Source organism: Nesoenas mayeri (genome assembly GCF_963082525.1).
Source record: "Nesoenas mayeri genome assembly, chromosome: 1".
Classification (NCBI taxonomy): Eukaryota; Metazoa; Chordata; class Aves; order Columbiformes; family Columbidae; genus Nesoenas; species Nesoenas mayeri.
In genome coordinates, this window is record NC_137541.1 from 160,325,593 (window position 1) to 160,340,295 (window position 14,703).

At 37.4% G+C, this 14,703-nt stretch overlaps 1 protein-coding gene across 5 annotated transcripts; it reads left to right on the forward strand.

Annotated features, from left to right (window-relative positions):
* The first annotated feature begins 245 nt into the window (after positions 1-245).
* On the forward strand, positions 246-14,349 carry TGDS (TDP-glucose 4,6-dehydratase). 5 transcript variants are annotated; one of them, XR_013922112.1, is made up of 12 exons: positions 246-620; positions 1,689-1,755; positions 2,167-2,235; positions 4,760-4,850; positions 5,866-6,008; positions 7,449-7,547; positions 8,369-8,428; positions 9,520-9,563; positions 9,849-10,014; positions 10,564-10,622; positions 11,486-11,566; positions 12,492-12,552. XR_013922112.1 is itself a non-coding variant. In XM_080344213.1 (12 exons), exons 1-12 carry the CDS (start codon positions 544-546, stop codon positions 13,079-13,081), a joined length of 1,074 nt encoding a protein of 357 aa, XP_080200339.1. In that variant the 5' UTR covers positions 246-543; the 3' UTR covers positions 13,082-14,349. The 5 variants fall into 5 exon arrangements, 4 of the variants coding, with proteins under 4 accessions (XP_080200339.1, XP_080200341.1, XP_080200340.1 ...); XM_080344213.1 differs by lacking the exon at positions 11,486-11,566 and adding an exon at positions 12,981-14,349 and having other exon boundaries at positions 12,492-12,589; XM_080344215.1 differs by lacking the exon at positions 11,486-11,566 and adding an exon at positions 12,981-14,349 and having other exon boundaries at positions 5,929-6,008; positions 12,492-12,589.
* Positions 14,350-14,703: the final 354 nt, after the last annotated feature.

Below are 14,703 nucleotides of genomic sequence, written 5' to 3' on the forward strand. Positions count from 1 at the left end.
GGCTCGCGCCGCCGCGTCACGTGATCCCCCCCCCCTCCCGCCACCCCTCCAGGTTACAACCGGGCGCGGGACAGGGGATAAGGAGAACCAATGGGAGCCGCGCGCGAGGGAGCGTGCCCCACCCTGGGGGCGGAGCCGACGCGGCCAGCCCCTCCCCTGCCACCGTGCCCTGCGGGTCTGCACTTCTACAGCTGCGACGTGTCCGTTGCTGGGTTCGGCCGTAAATTGAGACACACTCCCCCCCCCCCAGCGTCGTAAAGGGCGACGAGTCACCGTTATAGGCGGAGATTTGGGTGTTGTGCAGGACGTAGCCGGAGCTGCTGCTGCTCGCCTCAGAGGCAGCTGGCTCCGTTGTTCGGGAACGTGGAGAAGGGTTTCTTTGTTTTCTTTCTCCCTCCCACGCCAGCTCTTGAAGTGGCCGCCGCCTTGCCCGAGAAACCTGCCGGGGAACTACAGCTTCCGCGCCCTGTTGCGCATGCGGTTTCGTGAGGTCGCGGCGCACGGCAGCTGAGGCGTGAGGGCCGTCGCTGTAAAGCGCGGGCGATGTCGGAGACGGCGGGTGCGGTGGGGTTGCCTGTGTTCGAGAAGCGGCTGCTGGTGACGGGCGGCGCGGGGTTCATGTGAGTGGCGGCTGCTGGGTCAGGCCGAGGCCATAGGCCTCCTCCCTAGGGACGCGGGGGCTGTCAGGTCGGAGCGGGAGGGGTGCCGCAGCTCTGGGTCCTGTCCCGGGGCGGTTCAGTGGCGCCGCTGGCTCGGGCCGCCTTCGTGGAGGCCGCGGTGGGCGCAGCCGTTTTTCAGGCTCCGGTTCTCTTTGGAGGCTGCCTGGGGCTCTTCCGTGTGTCGGAGTTTGCGGCGGTAAGCGCTGGGGAGCGAGTTGGGCCGCTGCCTGGCTGCCCTCCGCTCAGGGCCGGCGAGATGGTGCTGGGTGCGGGAGTCGGTGCTGAGCCTCAGCCGGGGTGGGGGATAACTGTGCTTTGAGCCGACAACTGTTTGTTACCTCCACTCCCCACAGCTGTGGGCTCTTAAGAAAGTTCAGGTCTATCTTAAGCTCATCAGCGTGCTTGAGGGTTGAAGCTGTGAGAGCACTGGATTTCTGTGTGTAGCCTCAGCTTGGAGGGCTGGAGATGTGAATAAGCCCTGCAAAACCTGAACTCTCAAATTGAGCTTCTTGTACTCAAAACTGTAGCAGAGAGAAATGCCACCTGGCACTCGGGCTGTCAGTCTCTTCTTACATCTAGTAGCGGTGTTGGAGAGTTGAATGTTTGAGAGTCAGGACTGTTTATTTCTCCCTAATACCTAATGTATAAACTTAAAAATATAAAAGTAATTTGGAATAGCAACTGGATGTATCATATAACAGTTTGGGGTGTATTTAGAGTTTGGGTGTGTGCGGTTTGTTGTTTTTTTTTCTTTTTTCTTTTGGGTGGCTGTGAGCAGTGCTGCTTTCTTTTGTTATGGCATGAACTTTTAATCTGATTTTTTAGATTCTTAATGGTATGTGGTTATGGGCATTATCAACAGAATGATGGTGATGTGTTTTAAAATATATCTGTGAATTTCTCTTGAGTACAGCCTCCTCTTCCCACAAAGCCTTTTGATATTGCTAAACTTAGTTGTAATTTGTCATCTCTTTGCTGCCTTAAAGCTAACTACGTAATTGTAAAATATGTTTTTCTTTTGTCCTGTAGTGCTTCACATGTAGTTGTCTCTCTTGTGAAAAAGTACCCAAACTATTTGATTATAAACCTGGATAAGGTAAGTAGCTTGCTTTCTCTTTTCATATGGAAAACTATTTTAAATGATTTTTGATGCAGTTTGTAGCATTTTGAAATTTATATGGATTATTGTTTTTTATTAAATTTTTGCTTGACTATCCATTTGTTCCTATGCAAAAAAAAAGTCAACTACTGTTAATGCTTATAGTTCTGTGTACACCACAAATAAATATTTGAAAAAAAAAAAAAGGAAGCTTTTGAAGTTCTAAACTTCCATTTAAGAACTTTTGCAGTTAAGATATATTAGTTTTGTATTTTTAAAGCTTTATCATATATTCTTGCAAAATAGTTTTTATTTTGAAATAAGTTATTGCTTTGTTCTCAAACTTTCCAGTTTTTAGGTTGTATCTGAGTTAGCTTATTTATATACTGTGTTGGTATTTCTCTTTAGCTCGACTACTGTGCAAGCTTGAAGAATCTTGAAACTGTCTCTGAGAAGGAAAACTACAAGTTTATCCAGGTGATAAAGCTTTCTCTTTTAAGAAACTTGAGTTTTTACTGATTTCTGTGCCTTCATATTGAGGTAATGTGGTCTTTAGAGTTCCCCAAACTAGAAGCCACTGCTTTCATTTACCAGAAAGCTGAAATTACTTCTATTAATTAATTGTCAATAATGAGTCAGTGTATGTAACATGCGTGTGACAATCAGATGGATATAACAGCATTTATTTTGTCTGCTTGTCTTCATATTTCACTCATAGAAGACTGTGAAAGTAGGCAGTATGTTCTGTCACTTACATGAAGTAGTCTTTTGAAAGTTGATATATTTTATTGTATAATAAAGGTAGATAATTGTTAAAAGCCTAGTTATAGAGATGAGTGGTCATAGGAATGATTGATTCACTTTTGGTAGGTGGTATGGGCAAGACAGACTCAGATTTGGCTCCTCCGTGCTTCTCTGATGCTATCTTAGATTTTGCACTTTCAAACACTTTCGCTTGTCATATTCTGTGGTGCACAACAGACTTTTTCCTGTTCTGTTAGCACTAGATATCAGGGTACATTTTTGCTGTTGATGCAGTGTAGTTCATAGTTGTTTTGGAACAGGATCTTGTTGGAACATTTAATGTATGACTTTTCTTTTTAAAATTTGGCCAATTAAATCAGATGACTGTTTCCACAGTTTTATCTTAAGACAGGAGGTGGATTTAGAATTATTGTTCAAATAAACATTCTGACTGCAGGGTTTGTATGCTAAGGTTCCTTCCTTCAATGAAAGTCAGTACTGATGCTGGACTTTGTCTAGCTGGGCTGCTCGAGGTTGCAGGACATCAGAGAAATGCATATAGTTTAATTTTCTGAAATAGGAACTTTGGGGCAACTTTGTCACATGGATGTAAGTTAAACATATCTCATGGATTCAGGCAAGGTTGGAATTGGACTGATCCTCACCTGTTTGATGACCCCCATGGCTGTTCACATTTTTGTGAACCCGGCTCTTTATTTCAGTAAGTGATTGTCTCTGAGCTGTTGGGCTAAAAGTTGCATGAGGGGAAAGGGGATGTTTATTAAGCACATGTGTGCAATTTCAGCATGCCCAAACTGTCTTTTTCATTGTTTTTCCTAATGTTTTTGATCGTTTCTGGTATGTGATATGAAGTGCATGAATGCTGTAGAAAAGCCTCATTATCTGGATATATATTAACACGGAGTTCTAAAAGGCACCCTATAAACAGCTGGATTCCTATCTGAAGCGGGGGATAGTGACAAGCAATGTAGCTATACTGCATCTGGAATAAAGCTGGCATATGTTCCCTACAAAATTTACACTCATATAATGCATTACAACTTTTCAGGGTTTGTGTGTGTTTGTTTAAGAAACGTTGATCAGAGCCTATATGTAGCTTGTATGCAGCCAAACAGTTGACACTGATAGGAAAAAATACACTGGAAAAAATGATCAAGCCCTGTAATTAGAATTGTAACACTATTACTGGCATTAGGAGAGAGCAGGAAGGGTAAACACTGTAGCGATGCTGTAGAAAAGAAGCCCGTTTTGGAAGGTAGAAAAGTAAAAGTTTAGAAAATTTGTAAGGGACTGGAGGAAAGATACAGTTTTACCACAGTTTCTCTTGTTGTTCAGTATAGATGTATAGAGTTTGAGTTTGTTAAAAAAAAAAGTCAATAATTGTAACCAATTAGTTCAAAATAGTGTATAAGTGAAATATTTACTGGAGTGTTTCAGTTCTGTTCAGGGGTGAGAAACAGGAAATGCAGCCCATCTTCCATTTCTGACATATAGTACTACTTTGAGGCTGTTGTTCAGAATTGTTGAGAATTTCTTAAAACATAGCTGCATTTGAACTATTTTTAATTAGTTACTTTGCTCTTGAAAAATACAGAAGTCTTCTTCCCGAAGGCACCGCTTCTTCTCTGGTACTATCTTAAGTTGAGCCAACAGATAAACATGAAAAGCTGCTTCTCAGCTTGCATTTACCTTTAAAAGCTGCGGTTGATTCTGGAAGAATGTGTTGTGTGTCGATGCCTGTCTCTTTTCTAAATATATCAATTTAAAAAAATAAAACTATCAGAACAAACAACAAAACCCCAAATCCCTGCAAGACATCCAACAGTCCATTTTCACGGAAGTGGAAAATCCACCGTTTGTGATGCCACTAGGTGTCACTGTCCGTTTGCCAGACTCCAGCAACTCTAAGTCGCTGTGGGAACTTCTTTCAAACTCAGCGTTTAAGCTACACACTCTACTTCTGCTGTGTATATTTTGGGGACGATGCTGTTTCTAATGGTAAATAGTCATAATAAATTCTGAAATAAGTTTTGTTGAGGCTGTTGCTAAAAATATGTGAACTTTATATCTGGTGTTGTTTTAGACATGGCATCAATAAATTGTCCAAAACTCAGTTGGTAGTGCTTTTTCTATCCTGTGCTTCCTTTGTAATGGTTTGTTCTGTGATGCTTTGTACAAATGAAAGCTTACTATTTTCTGTCAAAAATAATTTAATGATTTTTTTTTTTCTGTCTAGGGAGATATTTGTGACCCTGATTTTATAAAACAGCTGTTTGAAACTGAGAAAATAGATATAGTTCTTCATTTTGCAGCCCAAACACATGTAGGTGAGCACTGCTACATGTTTTGATATTATTTGCTGTTACTATATTTGTTTGAAATATATATTTTTTTCCCTTCATATAAAACAAGGAGACAGTTTGTCTCTACAAACTATGTGATTCAAGATCTGGTGGCATCTTTAACTTAAAAGGGTTCACAGCCTTAATTTAAAAAGTGCTTCATCTGACATCTGTTTTGATTGTACATAAATAGTAATGCCCTCCCCCTCCCCTTTTTTTTTTTTTTGGTACATTACATTTTTAAATTCCATCTAGACACACATGTAACTAACAGTGTACTGGTGAAGTAGTGAATACAATGGAAAGAGGATTGGTACATAGTCTTAAGTTTTTACTTTGTTGGCACAAAACTTGCAGGAAAAAAACATAGTGTGGAAGCTGAAGGATTCAGCATAGCTCCTTTCAGAATCCTGCCTGGATTCTGGAAACAGAAAATGAATTACATTTAAGTGCTGATTTCAGGCTACTGCTCTTCACGAACACTGTTAAAGAGAACTATCCCTACCATATTCCTTCCATCATGAGAAGAAATCCTCAAAGAATTCTCCAGGAAAAAAACTTCTCAAAATTGTCAGATTTAATATGCACAAAGTCCTTAGGCCAGTGGGACAACTCTAAGAATTAAAACAGGTGCTAGTTAATTAACAGTAATAGGCATATATTTCTCCATCTTAAAACTGTCTTCAAATGATGCTTTGCTTACTGAGCGTGGCCCTTCCTAGTGGAGAGGGGAAGTGGTTATGCTGCCACTTAGGTAATGCTATTTCAAATGGAACTATTGATAGCCAACAAACTTTTACTCTATTTCACCCTCTCATTGGGTGCAAGGATTTTGTTTTCAAGTGTAGAAAGTATCCTCATTTATAGTGACTTTGATATCTGACAATCAAAGAACTAGCCATGAAGTCCCCGCCTATATTGTGGCCTCTGGTATTATAGTTGAATAGGAAGCCACATCTTGCCTAAATTTAATCAGAATTGTCTGGATTTTTTAACATAGATCTCTCATTTTGGTGTGCCCTGGAATTTACCTATGTGAATGTTTATGGCACTAATGTACTAGTTGCTGCTGCACATGAAGCCAATGTGGAGAAGTTTGTCTATGTCAGTACAGATGAAGTATACGGAGGCAGCACTGATGGGGTGAGTTTGAAAGTCCATGGTGGTTTTTCTAGCTTTACGTGCTTTCAATAATGAGAACAAAATGAATCTAACTTTCCTTGGCCTTCCTAAATATGACTTTTGAGCTATTTCTGACAATACTGGAACTTGTAAACAAGCACTGGTTGTTTCTAGAGAGATAAATATCAAAATTGTCTTGAATTTTTTAGCATGTTTTATATGGAACGTATGTTGCCTCCAGCAGTGAGATTTGGGTCATTCGTGACATGTGAATATTTCTCAGAGATAGTATCAAAAAATATATTATACAAATTTTGACTTATAGCATTCATGAGACTCTAGTAATGCACACAGTATGTTGTTCTTGTTGTTCTTTTTTTTTTCCTTTGTGTGAGTTTTTTTTTTTCCCCACTCTGCCTTGACTATGAAGTTGGGAACTGGTTTTATACTTCAGCAAAAATACTAACAGAACTGTAGGTACTGAGAATTCCAACAGGATATAGTTTCTATATTACTGGAAGAAACATTCAGATGTTCCTTGTTCTATGGAAATCTTTTTGGTTCTTGCTGATTTATGTCTGATCTGAATTGAGGAAATGTAATTTAACTCAGTGCCATAATCCATGAAACTATTATCGTATTTTCTAAAAGTCATGTACACTTTCTTATTGTTGCAGTGTCTTGCATGAGGCAAATTCACATGAACTTTTTGTATCTCTGGGCCTTGAAAAGACCACTTGCATTTTATTTATATTTTCTTCTCTTTGTGAATCATAGTAAAAGTTCTTGAACAGAGTTTTTTTTTTTTGGGGGGGGAGAGGAAGGTCAGAAATTAAGTCTGTGTCAATTAATTTCAGAAGCAAAGGTCAGACAAGAACAAGGAGTCTTTTAATCACGTGTTAAGGCGATTGTTATGAAGTGCAACTCATGCAGTGCAGAATCCCTTCTTTCTTTGACACATTATTTTGTATTTTGTGTTTTTTTTCAAGCAAGAAGTAGATAGTGGAAGGGATAGCCATGGAGCTGCCTGTTCTAGAGTAGGTCAGAAGTGTTGAAGCCTTGCTTTGGAGGACTTTGGGTTGAATTTCTACTTTTCTTATAGAAATAACGTTTATGGAAAAGGGAGAAAGGACCCCTTTTATTTAGGATTGAAAGGTCATTTTGCTAGCTGTGGTGCAATGGCAATATGAGCCTGAAAATGAACCTCCCTGTGGCAACACTGTTTATTTTGCAAGATAAAAAAATCTAAGTACCTGCTACTGTTAAGTACTTTGCTAGAAGTATAAAAATATTACTGCTGGTATTCTGGCTGTCTCCTGTGTTTGATAAACAGACTTTCTCAGACTGGTGTGCTTGAATATTTAGGGATTTTTGTTTCAGTTGCAACTGCAGCTTTTGTAACTCTTATGACTTATCTGGGCTATAGAAATTGAGTCATGCAAATTTCTCTTTTCATTTTAGGAATTTGATGAATCCTCACCAAAACGTCCAACAAATCCCTATGCTTCCTCTAAAGCAGCTGCAGAATGTTTTGTTCAGTCTTACTGGGAAAGGTACCAAGTAAGTTGATGCAAGCTTCAGAAACTCTGAAGCCCCTATTTAAATATCTGTAGTAAGAGTATTAAAAAAAAAAAAGAAATCAGCACTAGTCCACACGATGTAATTTCTTTTGTGATTGCTAGTCTTATAGTTTGGGTGTGTCAGAGATGTCCACCACTTATTGGTGGAGATATACTGCAAGACAGTGGGAAGGAATCAAATGTTTTTCTTTTTTTTTGAAAATCTGAACCATAATGTCTAAAAGTGTTCTTTGATATAAGAGTCAAAAACAACACTGGCAAATTAAAAAAACCACTGCTAAGCTTGAAGCAAGTCTAATATGCAAAAGTCAAATTGTATTAAGACTAGATTTATAGTAAAATCAAAAGAAAGGAAAAAACTATTGTTCTGTTTTGTTTAAGCAAAATATATAAAAGTTTGAATACTTAGTCCTTGCTCTTGACACGTCCTTCTGCGAAGTTCTTTTGGACAGAAAGTTGATTTGAATAAGATGTTAATTACTGTGAAACATTATCTTGGAATAAGGAATAGTAAGGCAGTCTTCAGTCAACCAGGTAGATGTATGTAATGTCCTGTGGTGGTTCCATAGCAATATTGAGAGATAACAAATATTTGTCACTTGTACTGCTATCAGACTGAGAAGGCTGGAGGCCCTTGCCTATTTTACAGAAGTATGGATAGCTTTATTAATGTTTCTAAGATTTTTGGATAAGCACTGTGTGAGTGTGTGAGTTTATTACTTATTGATCATCAAGAAGCCTACAAATTTTTACTGGTATATATTTTCTTCTGTAATCACATGCTTGTTTAATGCTCTTAAGTTCCCAGTTGTTATCACACGGAGCAGTAATGTTTATGGGCCACACCAGTATCCAGAAAAAGTAAGTTAAATCTATGCTTTACTCTGACCTTTAGCATACCATAATTCAGGGTTGCAGTGATGTTACTTTCTCTTAAGAATGGACTGACTTTTGAAAAAAGCACTGTCTTGCAAGTATATTTGTGCCTGCTTACCTGTGATTATATATTTTGATTTCACACTAACATGGCTTACCATCAATACAAGAAACACAGGTTTTTTGATTTTTAGTGAAGCATCAATTAGAGCTTATTTATGGGAATTTTACTACAACAACTTAAGTTTGTAATTTTTCTATTTTTCAAAGGATATTTAACTGCCTTATGTATGGCAGGGTTCACCTATGTTAACGCTCATGTCTTCTGTTGTAATTAGGAATGTTTAATAACTACGGTAAACATTTCAAAAAGTAAATTGCAGAAGAGCAATGTGTCTGATATAAAAATAGATGTTCCAACCTAGTAGTAAGTTAACAAAATTAAAATAATTGAAATAGCTTTCTAATGGTTTCAGTTTAAAAACTTTAATAGTGGGGCCAACTGTTCTGAAGTTTCTAGGACATTATGGGTGGATCTAAGCTTGTAGCTGAAGATAATATTGTAAGTCTTTATGCTGCAAGCTAGTGGCTGTCACTTGATCCTTGTTCACTTATCTTGAAATTATCTTTTGACTCTCTTCCAAATTTAACTATTCTAGTGACTCCTTAACTATAGATCTACTGCAACTTGCTGGATGTTTAAACGATGTTCTAAACTGTTTGCAATAGGCGTCCCTAATTAGACTCCAGTGCACCTCTGTATGTGAAAAAGTAACAGAACCATTTTCTTTTATTAAAAAAAAAAAATTACCTTTGTAACTACTGATTTGTAATGATAGACAAGAAATATAAGCTTCACAACACAAGAGGCATCTACTTTAAAAAAAAAACCCACCCAGATCCTTGCAGTTTCTAGGTTTGATGTATTCTTTGATTAGACTAAAGAAAACTTACAAGTATTTAAAGGGTCTTATTAAAATACTTAATAATACTTACTGGTGAATCCAGTTCTTTGCAGAATAACTACTTCTAAAATAGTGGAGTAATCTTTTTTTTTTTTTGGTTCAATTATTTAGGTTATTCCAAAGTTTATATCTTTGTTGCAACAGAACAGAAAATGGTATGTAATTTGAAATTTTTCTGTGATATTTGTGCTATAAAACTGAAATTACAGTTATAAATACATGTTATGGCTTGTAAAATGATAATTTCATAACTGAGTTATGAATTGCTTATTTTAACAATAGGATTTCCTTAAAAAAGGTAAAAGATTGTTTGCTTGTCAGTTACTTAAGATACCTTCAGGTAATGGCTAACAGCAAAACTGCTTAAAACACAGTCTAATAAATTGAATGCTTCTATTTAAGGATTAACAAAATTTTCTTGCCTTTTCCTGTTTTTTAAGCTGCATTCATGGTTCTGGACTTCAAAGAAGGAATTTCCTTTATGCAACCGATGTGGTAGAAGCATTCCTTACTGTCCTGAAGGAGGGGAAGCCAGGTGAAATTTATAACATTGGAACTAACTTTGAGATGTCCATTGTCCAGCTTGCTAAGGAGTTAATCCATTTAGTGAGTAGACAGTTACAATGCTTTTTTTTTACCAGTCATTGCACGTGTGAACAATTCTACTATAAATCTTTTGTAGCTTTGGGAGAGCCAATCTTAGCAGGTAGTTGGAGCAGAAGGATGTACTGCCCTTTCTGTGGCAGCTGTAGTATGTCAGTGTGCATTACAGTCTGTCCTGTGTTGCACTGTTGGATCAGTTATCCTGACTGGGATGTAACTGGCATAATGATTAAATGCCATTTGGTAGGTTTTTTGTTTCTTTTTCATGCTGACTGCTTCAGTTTTGGTCTAAGAATGTGGTACTATTAAAAATCTAACAATTATGACTGGTTAGGCAATGAACAGATGAAAGAGAGGTATTGAAATTGTTCTAGATAGTTTTGATAATTTCAGTAGTTTGAAAACTCAGTTTAGACGGAAAACCACTTCTCTTTGTGGTTTGTGTGTTTCATTTTTTTAACTGGACTTAAATATTGTTAAAAATTCTATTTTATAAATGTATGTAAAGACAGTGTAAGATGTGTGGGTGTGAATTTTGTTTTGTCTTGACAGATAAAGAAGACCAGTTCGGAATCTGAAATGGAGCATTGGATGGATTATGTCAAAGACAGGTAAGAAAATAGCCAAACACATGCAGGACAGCTTTATTCTGAAGGTTTATGCGTCTCTTGCCAAGTATTTTTTTGTGAAAGTGTTTCTGCTCTGCAGGAGGGAAAACCTTTGATGGAGGAAGAGCTGTCCTGCTGTCTTAAGTTTTTCGTTTGTTTGTTTTGCTAGTGGGTTTGATTTCTACAGAATTTCCATTTATTACTTGGGATCCCTAGGTCAGAGTATATGTCTTGAAGGGGAATGTGTAATGCTAATCTATCTGTCTCTAAACTTTCTTCAAACTTCTCACTGCTGTAGTCTGCTCTGGGAATAGGGCAGGTTTTACACAGTGGCCGAATATTTTCTTAAGGTTAGTTTGGATAGTTTAAGTACTTTATATTCAATGCCACTTGGGTAGGATGAACCCCATTGCCTCTCATTTAGCTTTAGTATTTTGACATTATGTGACTAGTTCAGACTTAGACATGCTTTATTCCACAGGCAGAAATACACATCTGAGTGTAGTTAATTTTAGGTTCCTATCTTAAGCTGAAACTGCTTTGCCAAAAGGAAATGTAAAACTCTGAGTTGCCAAAGTTAAGGAAGTGGCAAAAATGGGTAGGTTTTATAAATATGCCTTTCCTGTGTGTTTCTGTCCTTAATTTCAGGCTTGGTTTGGCTCTGTTCTTTTATCTCCTTTTCTTTCCTGCAGCAAGAGTCTGCTTATTTTAGATATCACTCTTTTTCTCTAGAGTGATTAGAAATGACATATCTGCTGATAGCAGTTAAGTATTATTATGGCCTTTAGAATTCTCACTTTCTGTTTGCATTTGGATTGTTATCATGGCAACTGAAGTGTCTTTATACTAATTTTTGTTTTCAAAAGGAAGTGTTCTTCATAATCCTATCTGAGTGTATCACAGGACTTTGAACAAATTGCCTTTGGCTCACATAATGTGCTTGTTCGGTATGTCTCAGTGTATTTCAGATAGAGATGTTTCTTCTTGTGTTTTGGGCCCTCTCTGCTTATGTTTAAACATAAATGAGCTTGGGAAAACTAACCACTTAGGAATACATGTTTCAAAGAATGTTGAGGACTTATAAAAGATTCTTAAGGTATCTAACTAACGATTATTTAATTCTATAATGAGTGATTTAAAGGTCATGGGGGTTACTTGCCATGGAAAAATTAGTTCTGCTTCTGCTTGACATTAGCATGTTTTAATAATGGTGAAGAGTAGCTGGTTTGTGTCTGCACATGTAGCTTAACTATTGAGTATCCTAGTGCCAGTAATGCAGGAAGGCTAGACTCTGCTACCTAACTGCCAGATTGTGGAACTTAAAATTTATGCCATGCTTCAATATAGGAAATCTTTCTCTGTTGAAACTTGCTGCCTCGGATTCTACGTTCTCAGCATTACTAAGTTTGTGTAGCTAATGAAACAGTGTAATGACAGTGCTATGAAAGTCCATATTTCAGATTTGAGGTATATTAAAATTTGTGGGCTTTCAGGTTGAAAAATGTGAATGCTGATATTGAAAAACACTGGCTTGCATAGGGACTGTCTAAAGAGTTGCAAATCCACTGATATGAACAATTGCTTTGGCAGTGACTTGGGTTTTGCATTCATTTTTGTGCCAATAAGAGATTAATTCATATTTATTCTAGTCACTTCCATGTAGCTAACTGTACAAACTGAATTCTATTGTTGAAGCTGCGCTCAACTGCTGTGTATTTTTTGAAGGCAATAGAATCTGTTCATGTTGACAGGAGTTTTCAAAATCTAAAGCATACCTGATGTTGTTTTGAAGGCAATATGAGGTACTGCAGCTCTAATTCATGAAAAGGTCTAATAAAACTGTTTTCCCATGTACATTTTATATTTCATCAGACCTACAAATGACCTGAGATACCCAATGAGTTCGGAAAAAATGCACAACTTAGGATGGAGACCTAAAGTGCCTTGGAAAGAAGGAATAAAGAAAACAAGTAGGATTGATGCCTTTTACACTGATTTAGAAGTGATGGGGGGGAGGGAAAAGAGGGGAAAATGGATATATAAGTTAGTTAATGAGAAGCTCAAGAGAATTACTTTAACACTTCAATTTTACTTAAAATTGTATGCTATTTAAGTAGTGAGTTTACGTGATAAAAAAATACTCATCATGATAAAGTGGTGTTAAGTACTAGAATCAGTTACTTTTTAATGCTAGAATAAGTTTTGCATGAAGAATTTCTAAAATCTAAACTAGATTTTTCTTAATATTATAGATCAAAATTTTGTGTAATGAATTATCAGCATGTTGTTAGTCTTATATCTATGGAACGTTTGAATTTCCCTCTATCTCTGGTCGACTTATCAATGTTCTCTTCATACCAGTTGAATGGTACAAGGAAAACTTTCACAACTGGAAAAACTCAGAGAAAGCTTTGGAGCCGTTCCCTGTAACAGAGCCATGCACACAGCTCAGCAACCTGTAGGGTGATGGAGAACTTGAAGGAATTTATTCTACCTCATACAGTCTTTTTCTTCAAAGCCTCCAAGTGGCCATATGGAACTCTTGATGTGTTCAAGATACATGAACTATGACGAATGTGAAACTACAGCGTGGCACAACTTTGGAGGGGTTTCAGCACTTTATAAGTTCAACCTGTTAATTTCAGCTTTTGGTGCAATACTATATTCTCACTATGTATTGATTTTTAAAGAACTGTACAGGATGAAGAATATTTATAATGCCATAAATTAGTGTAACTGTCAAATTTGCCTTATTAATTTAGAATAATTAATTGAGATTACAGCCTTTTGGACTTTCAATTACATTTGTTTTAGTTCTGGTATCATTTATCTGTATTAATCTGTTTTTACAGTCTAATACATTATTTTTGTCACTATAAAGAGTTGCATTTTATTTTTAATCAAGCGAAAAACTGCTATATTTTCTGGAGAGTATAAATCAGTTGATAAAAGCTAGGTACGGCACCCATATGGCTCATTCCTTTTCTCCATTGGTGCACTATTACCTTCTGTAATGACTGATTAAACTGTTATCTGTTCTGTAATTTTAAATACGCTCTTTTAAAGGCGGTAGGGGAGAAAAGTGTCAAGAAGTAGCAGCTGAGGTTTCTAGAGGTATTTTCTTAAACTTTGCTCTGTTCTAGATGTCATCTTTTTACTGTATTACTGTTTCTTACATATTAACTTTCTTAACTAAAAGTAGCAAACTTGAAATACTGTAACACATTCCACTGATGTTGTTTCCTGTGATATAAAGGAAAGTTATGGACAAAAAGTTTTAACGCTTCTGTCAATTGTGGATTAGCACACCATATTCAGTGCAGTGTTTCACAGTTTTGTTGTTGTTTATTTTTTGTGATAAACATTTTAAAGATGAAACAATATTTGAATTTTAATGTGAAGTTTGGAAGCAAACTTCAAGTCTAGAAATGTCAATGAACCTTTTTTGAAGTGGATTTAATAATAAAAGTTACAGTGTAACTGGTTTCTGTTAAGTAAACATGTTGAAAAAGTAGATGGTGTGAGGTTCTTTATTATTTGTTAATTTTTTTTTGATAGAGGAAGGACTATCTTCACTTTTTTTATTTTTGAGATGGCAGATGTAGAAGGGAAAGCTCTTCTTGGGTTTTATCACTTGAGCTTCTGTACCTGGTACAGTCCCTTCTATTTTCCCTTGGTAGAGCTGCAACAGCACAGGGCTGGGATGCTACAGTGGACTTGAAAATTGCTGCAGCTTCTCAAGTCTCTCAGAAATGGGGAGTTAACTCTCGAAAACACAAGTAGGTGCAGAAGTCCTTTCCTCCTCACCCAAACTGCTGGAAGTATGGACCATGGGTGTTCACCTTAGCTTTGGCCCTGCTAGAGTTTCAGTAGTAACCCAGACAGCCTACAGGTAGCGGTGCCTTTGGGCACACAATGCTCACAGCTTCATTACACCTCTTGTGTCTGCCACAATGCTGTTGGTAAGATGCCACTCTTGATTGAAAATGGTCTTCTTGAAGGCTGAGAAGTGAGCTTCTAGGCTTACCTTAGCGACGAATGTGTGCTCTAAAGTTTAGGAATGTGTTGTTTAAGGTGAGTTTTC

What these genes read in the sequence shown, in the direction of transcription:
- TGDS (XM_080344213.1), top strand. Translation starts at nt 544, where the DNA reads ATGTCGGAGACGGCGGGTGCGGTGGGGTTGCCTGTGTTCGAGAAGCGG. An exon ending in ACGGAGGCAGCACTGATGGG is followed by an intron (nt 6,009 to 7,448) that starts GTGAGTTTGAAA and finishes TTTTCATTTTAG; the next exon opens with GAATTTGATGAATCCTCACC. An exon ending in CACACCAGTATCCAGAAAAA is followed by an intron (nt 8,429 to 9,519) that starts GTAAGTTAAATC and finishes TCAATTATTTAG; the next exon opens with GTTATTCCAAAGTTTATATC.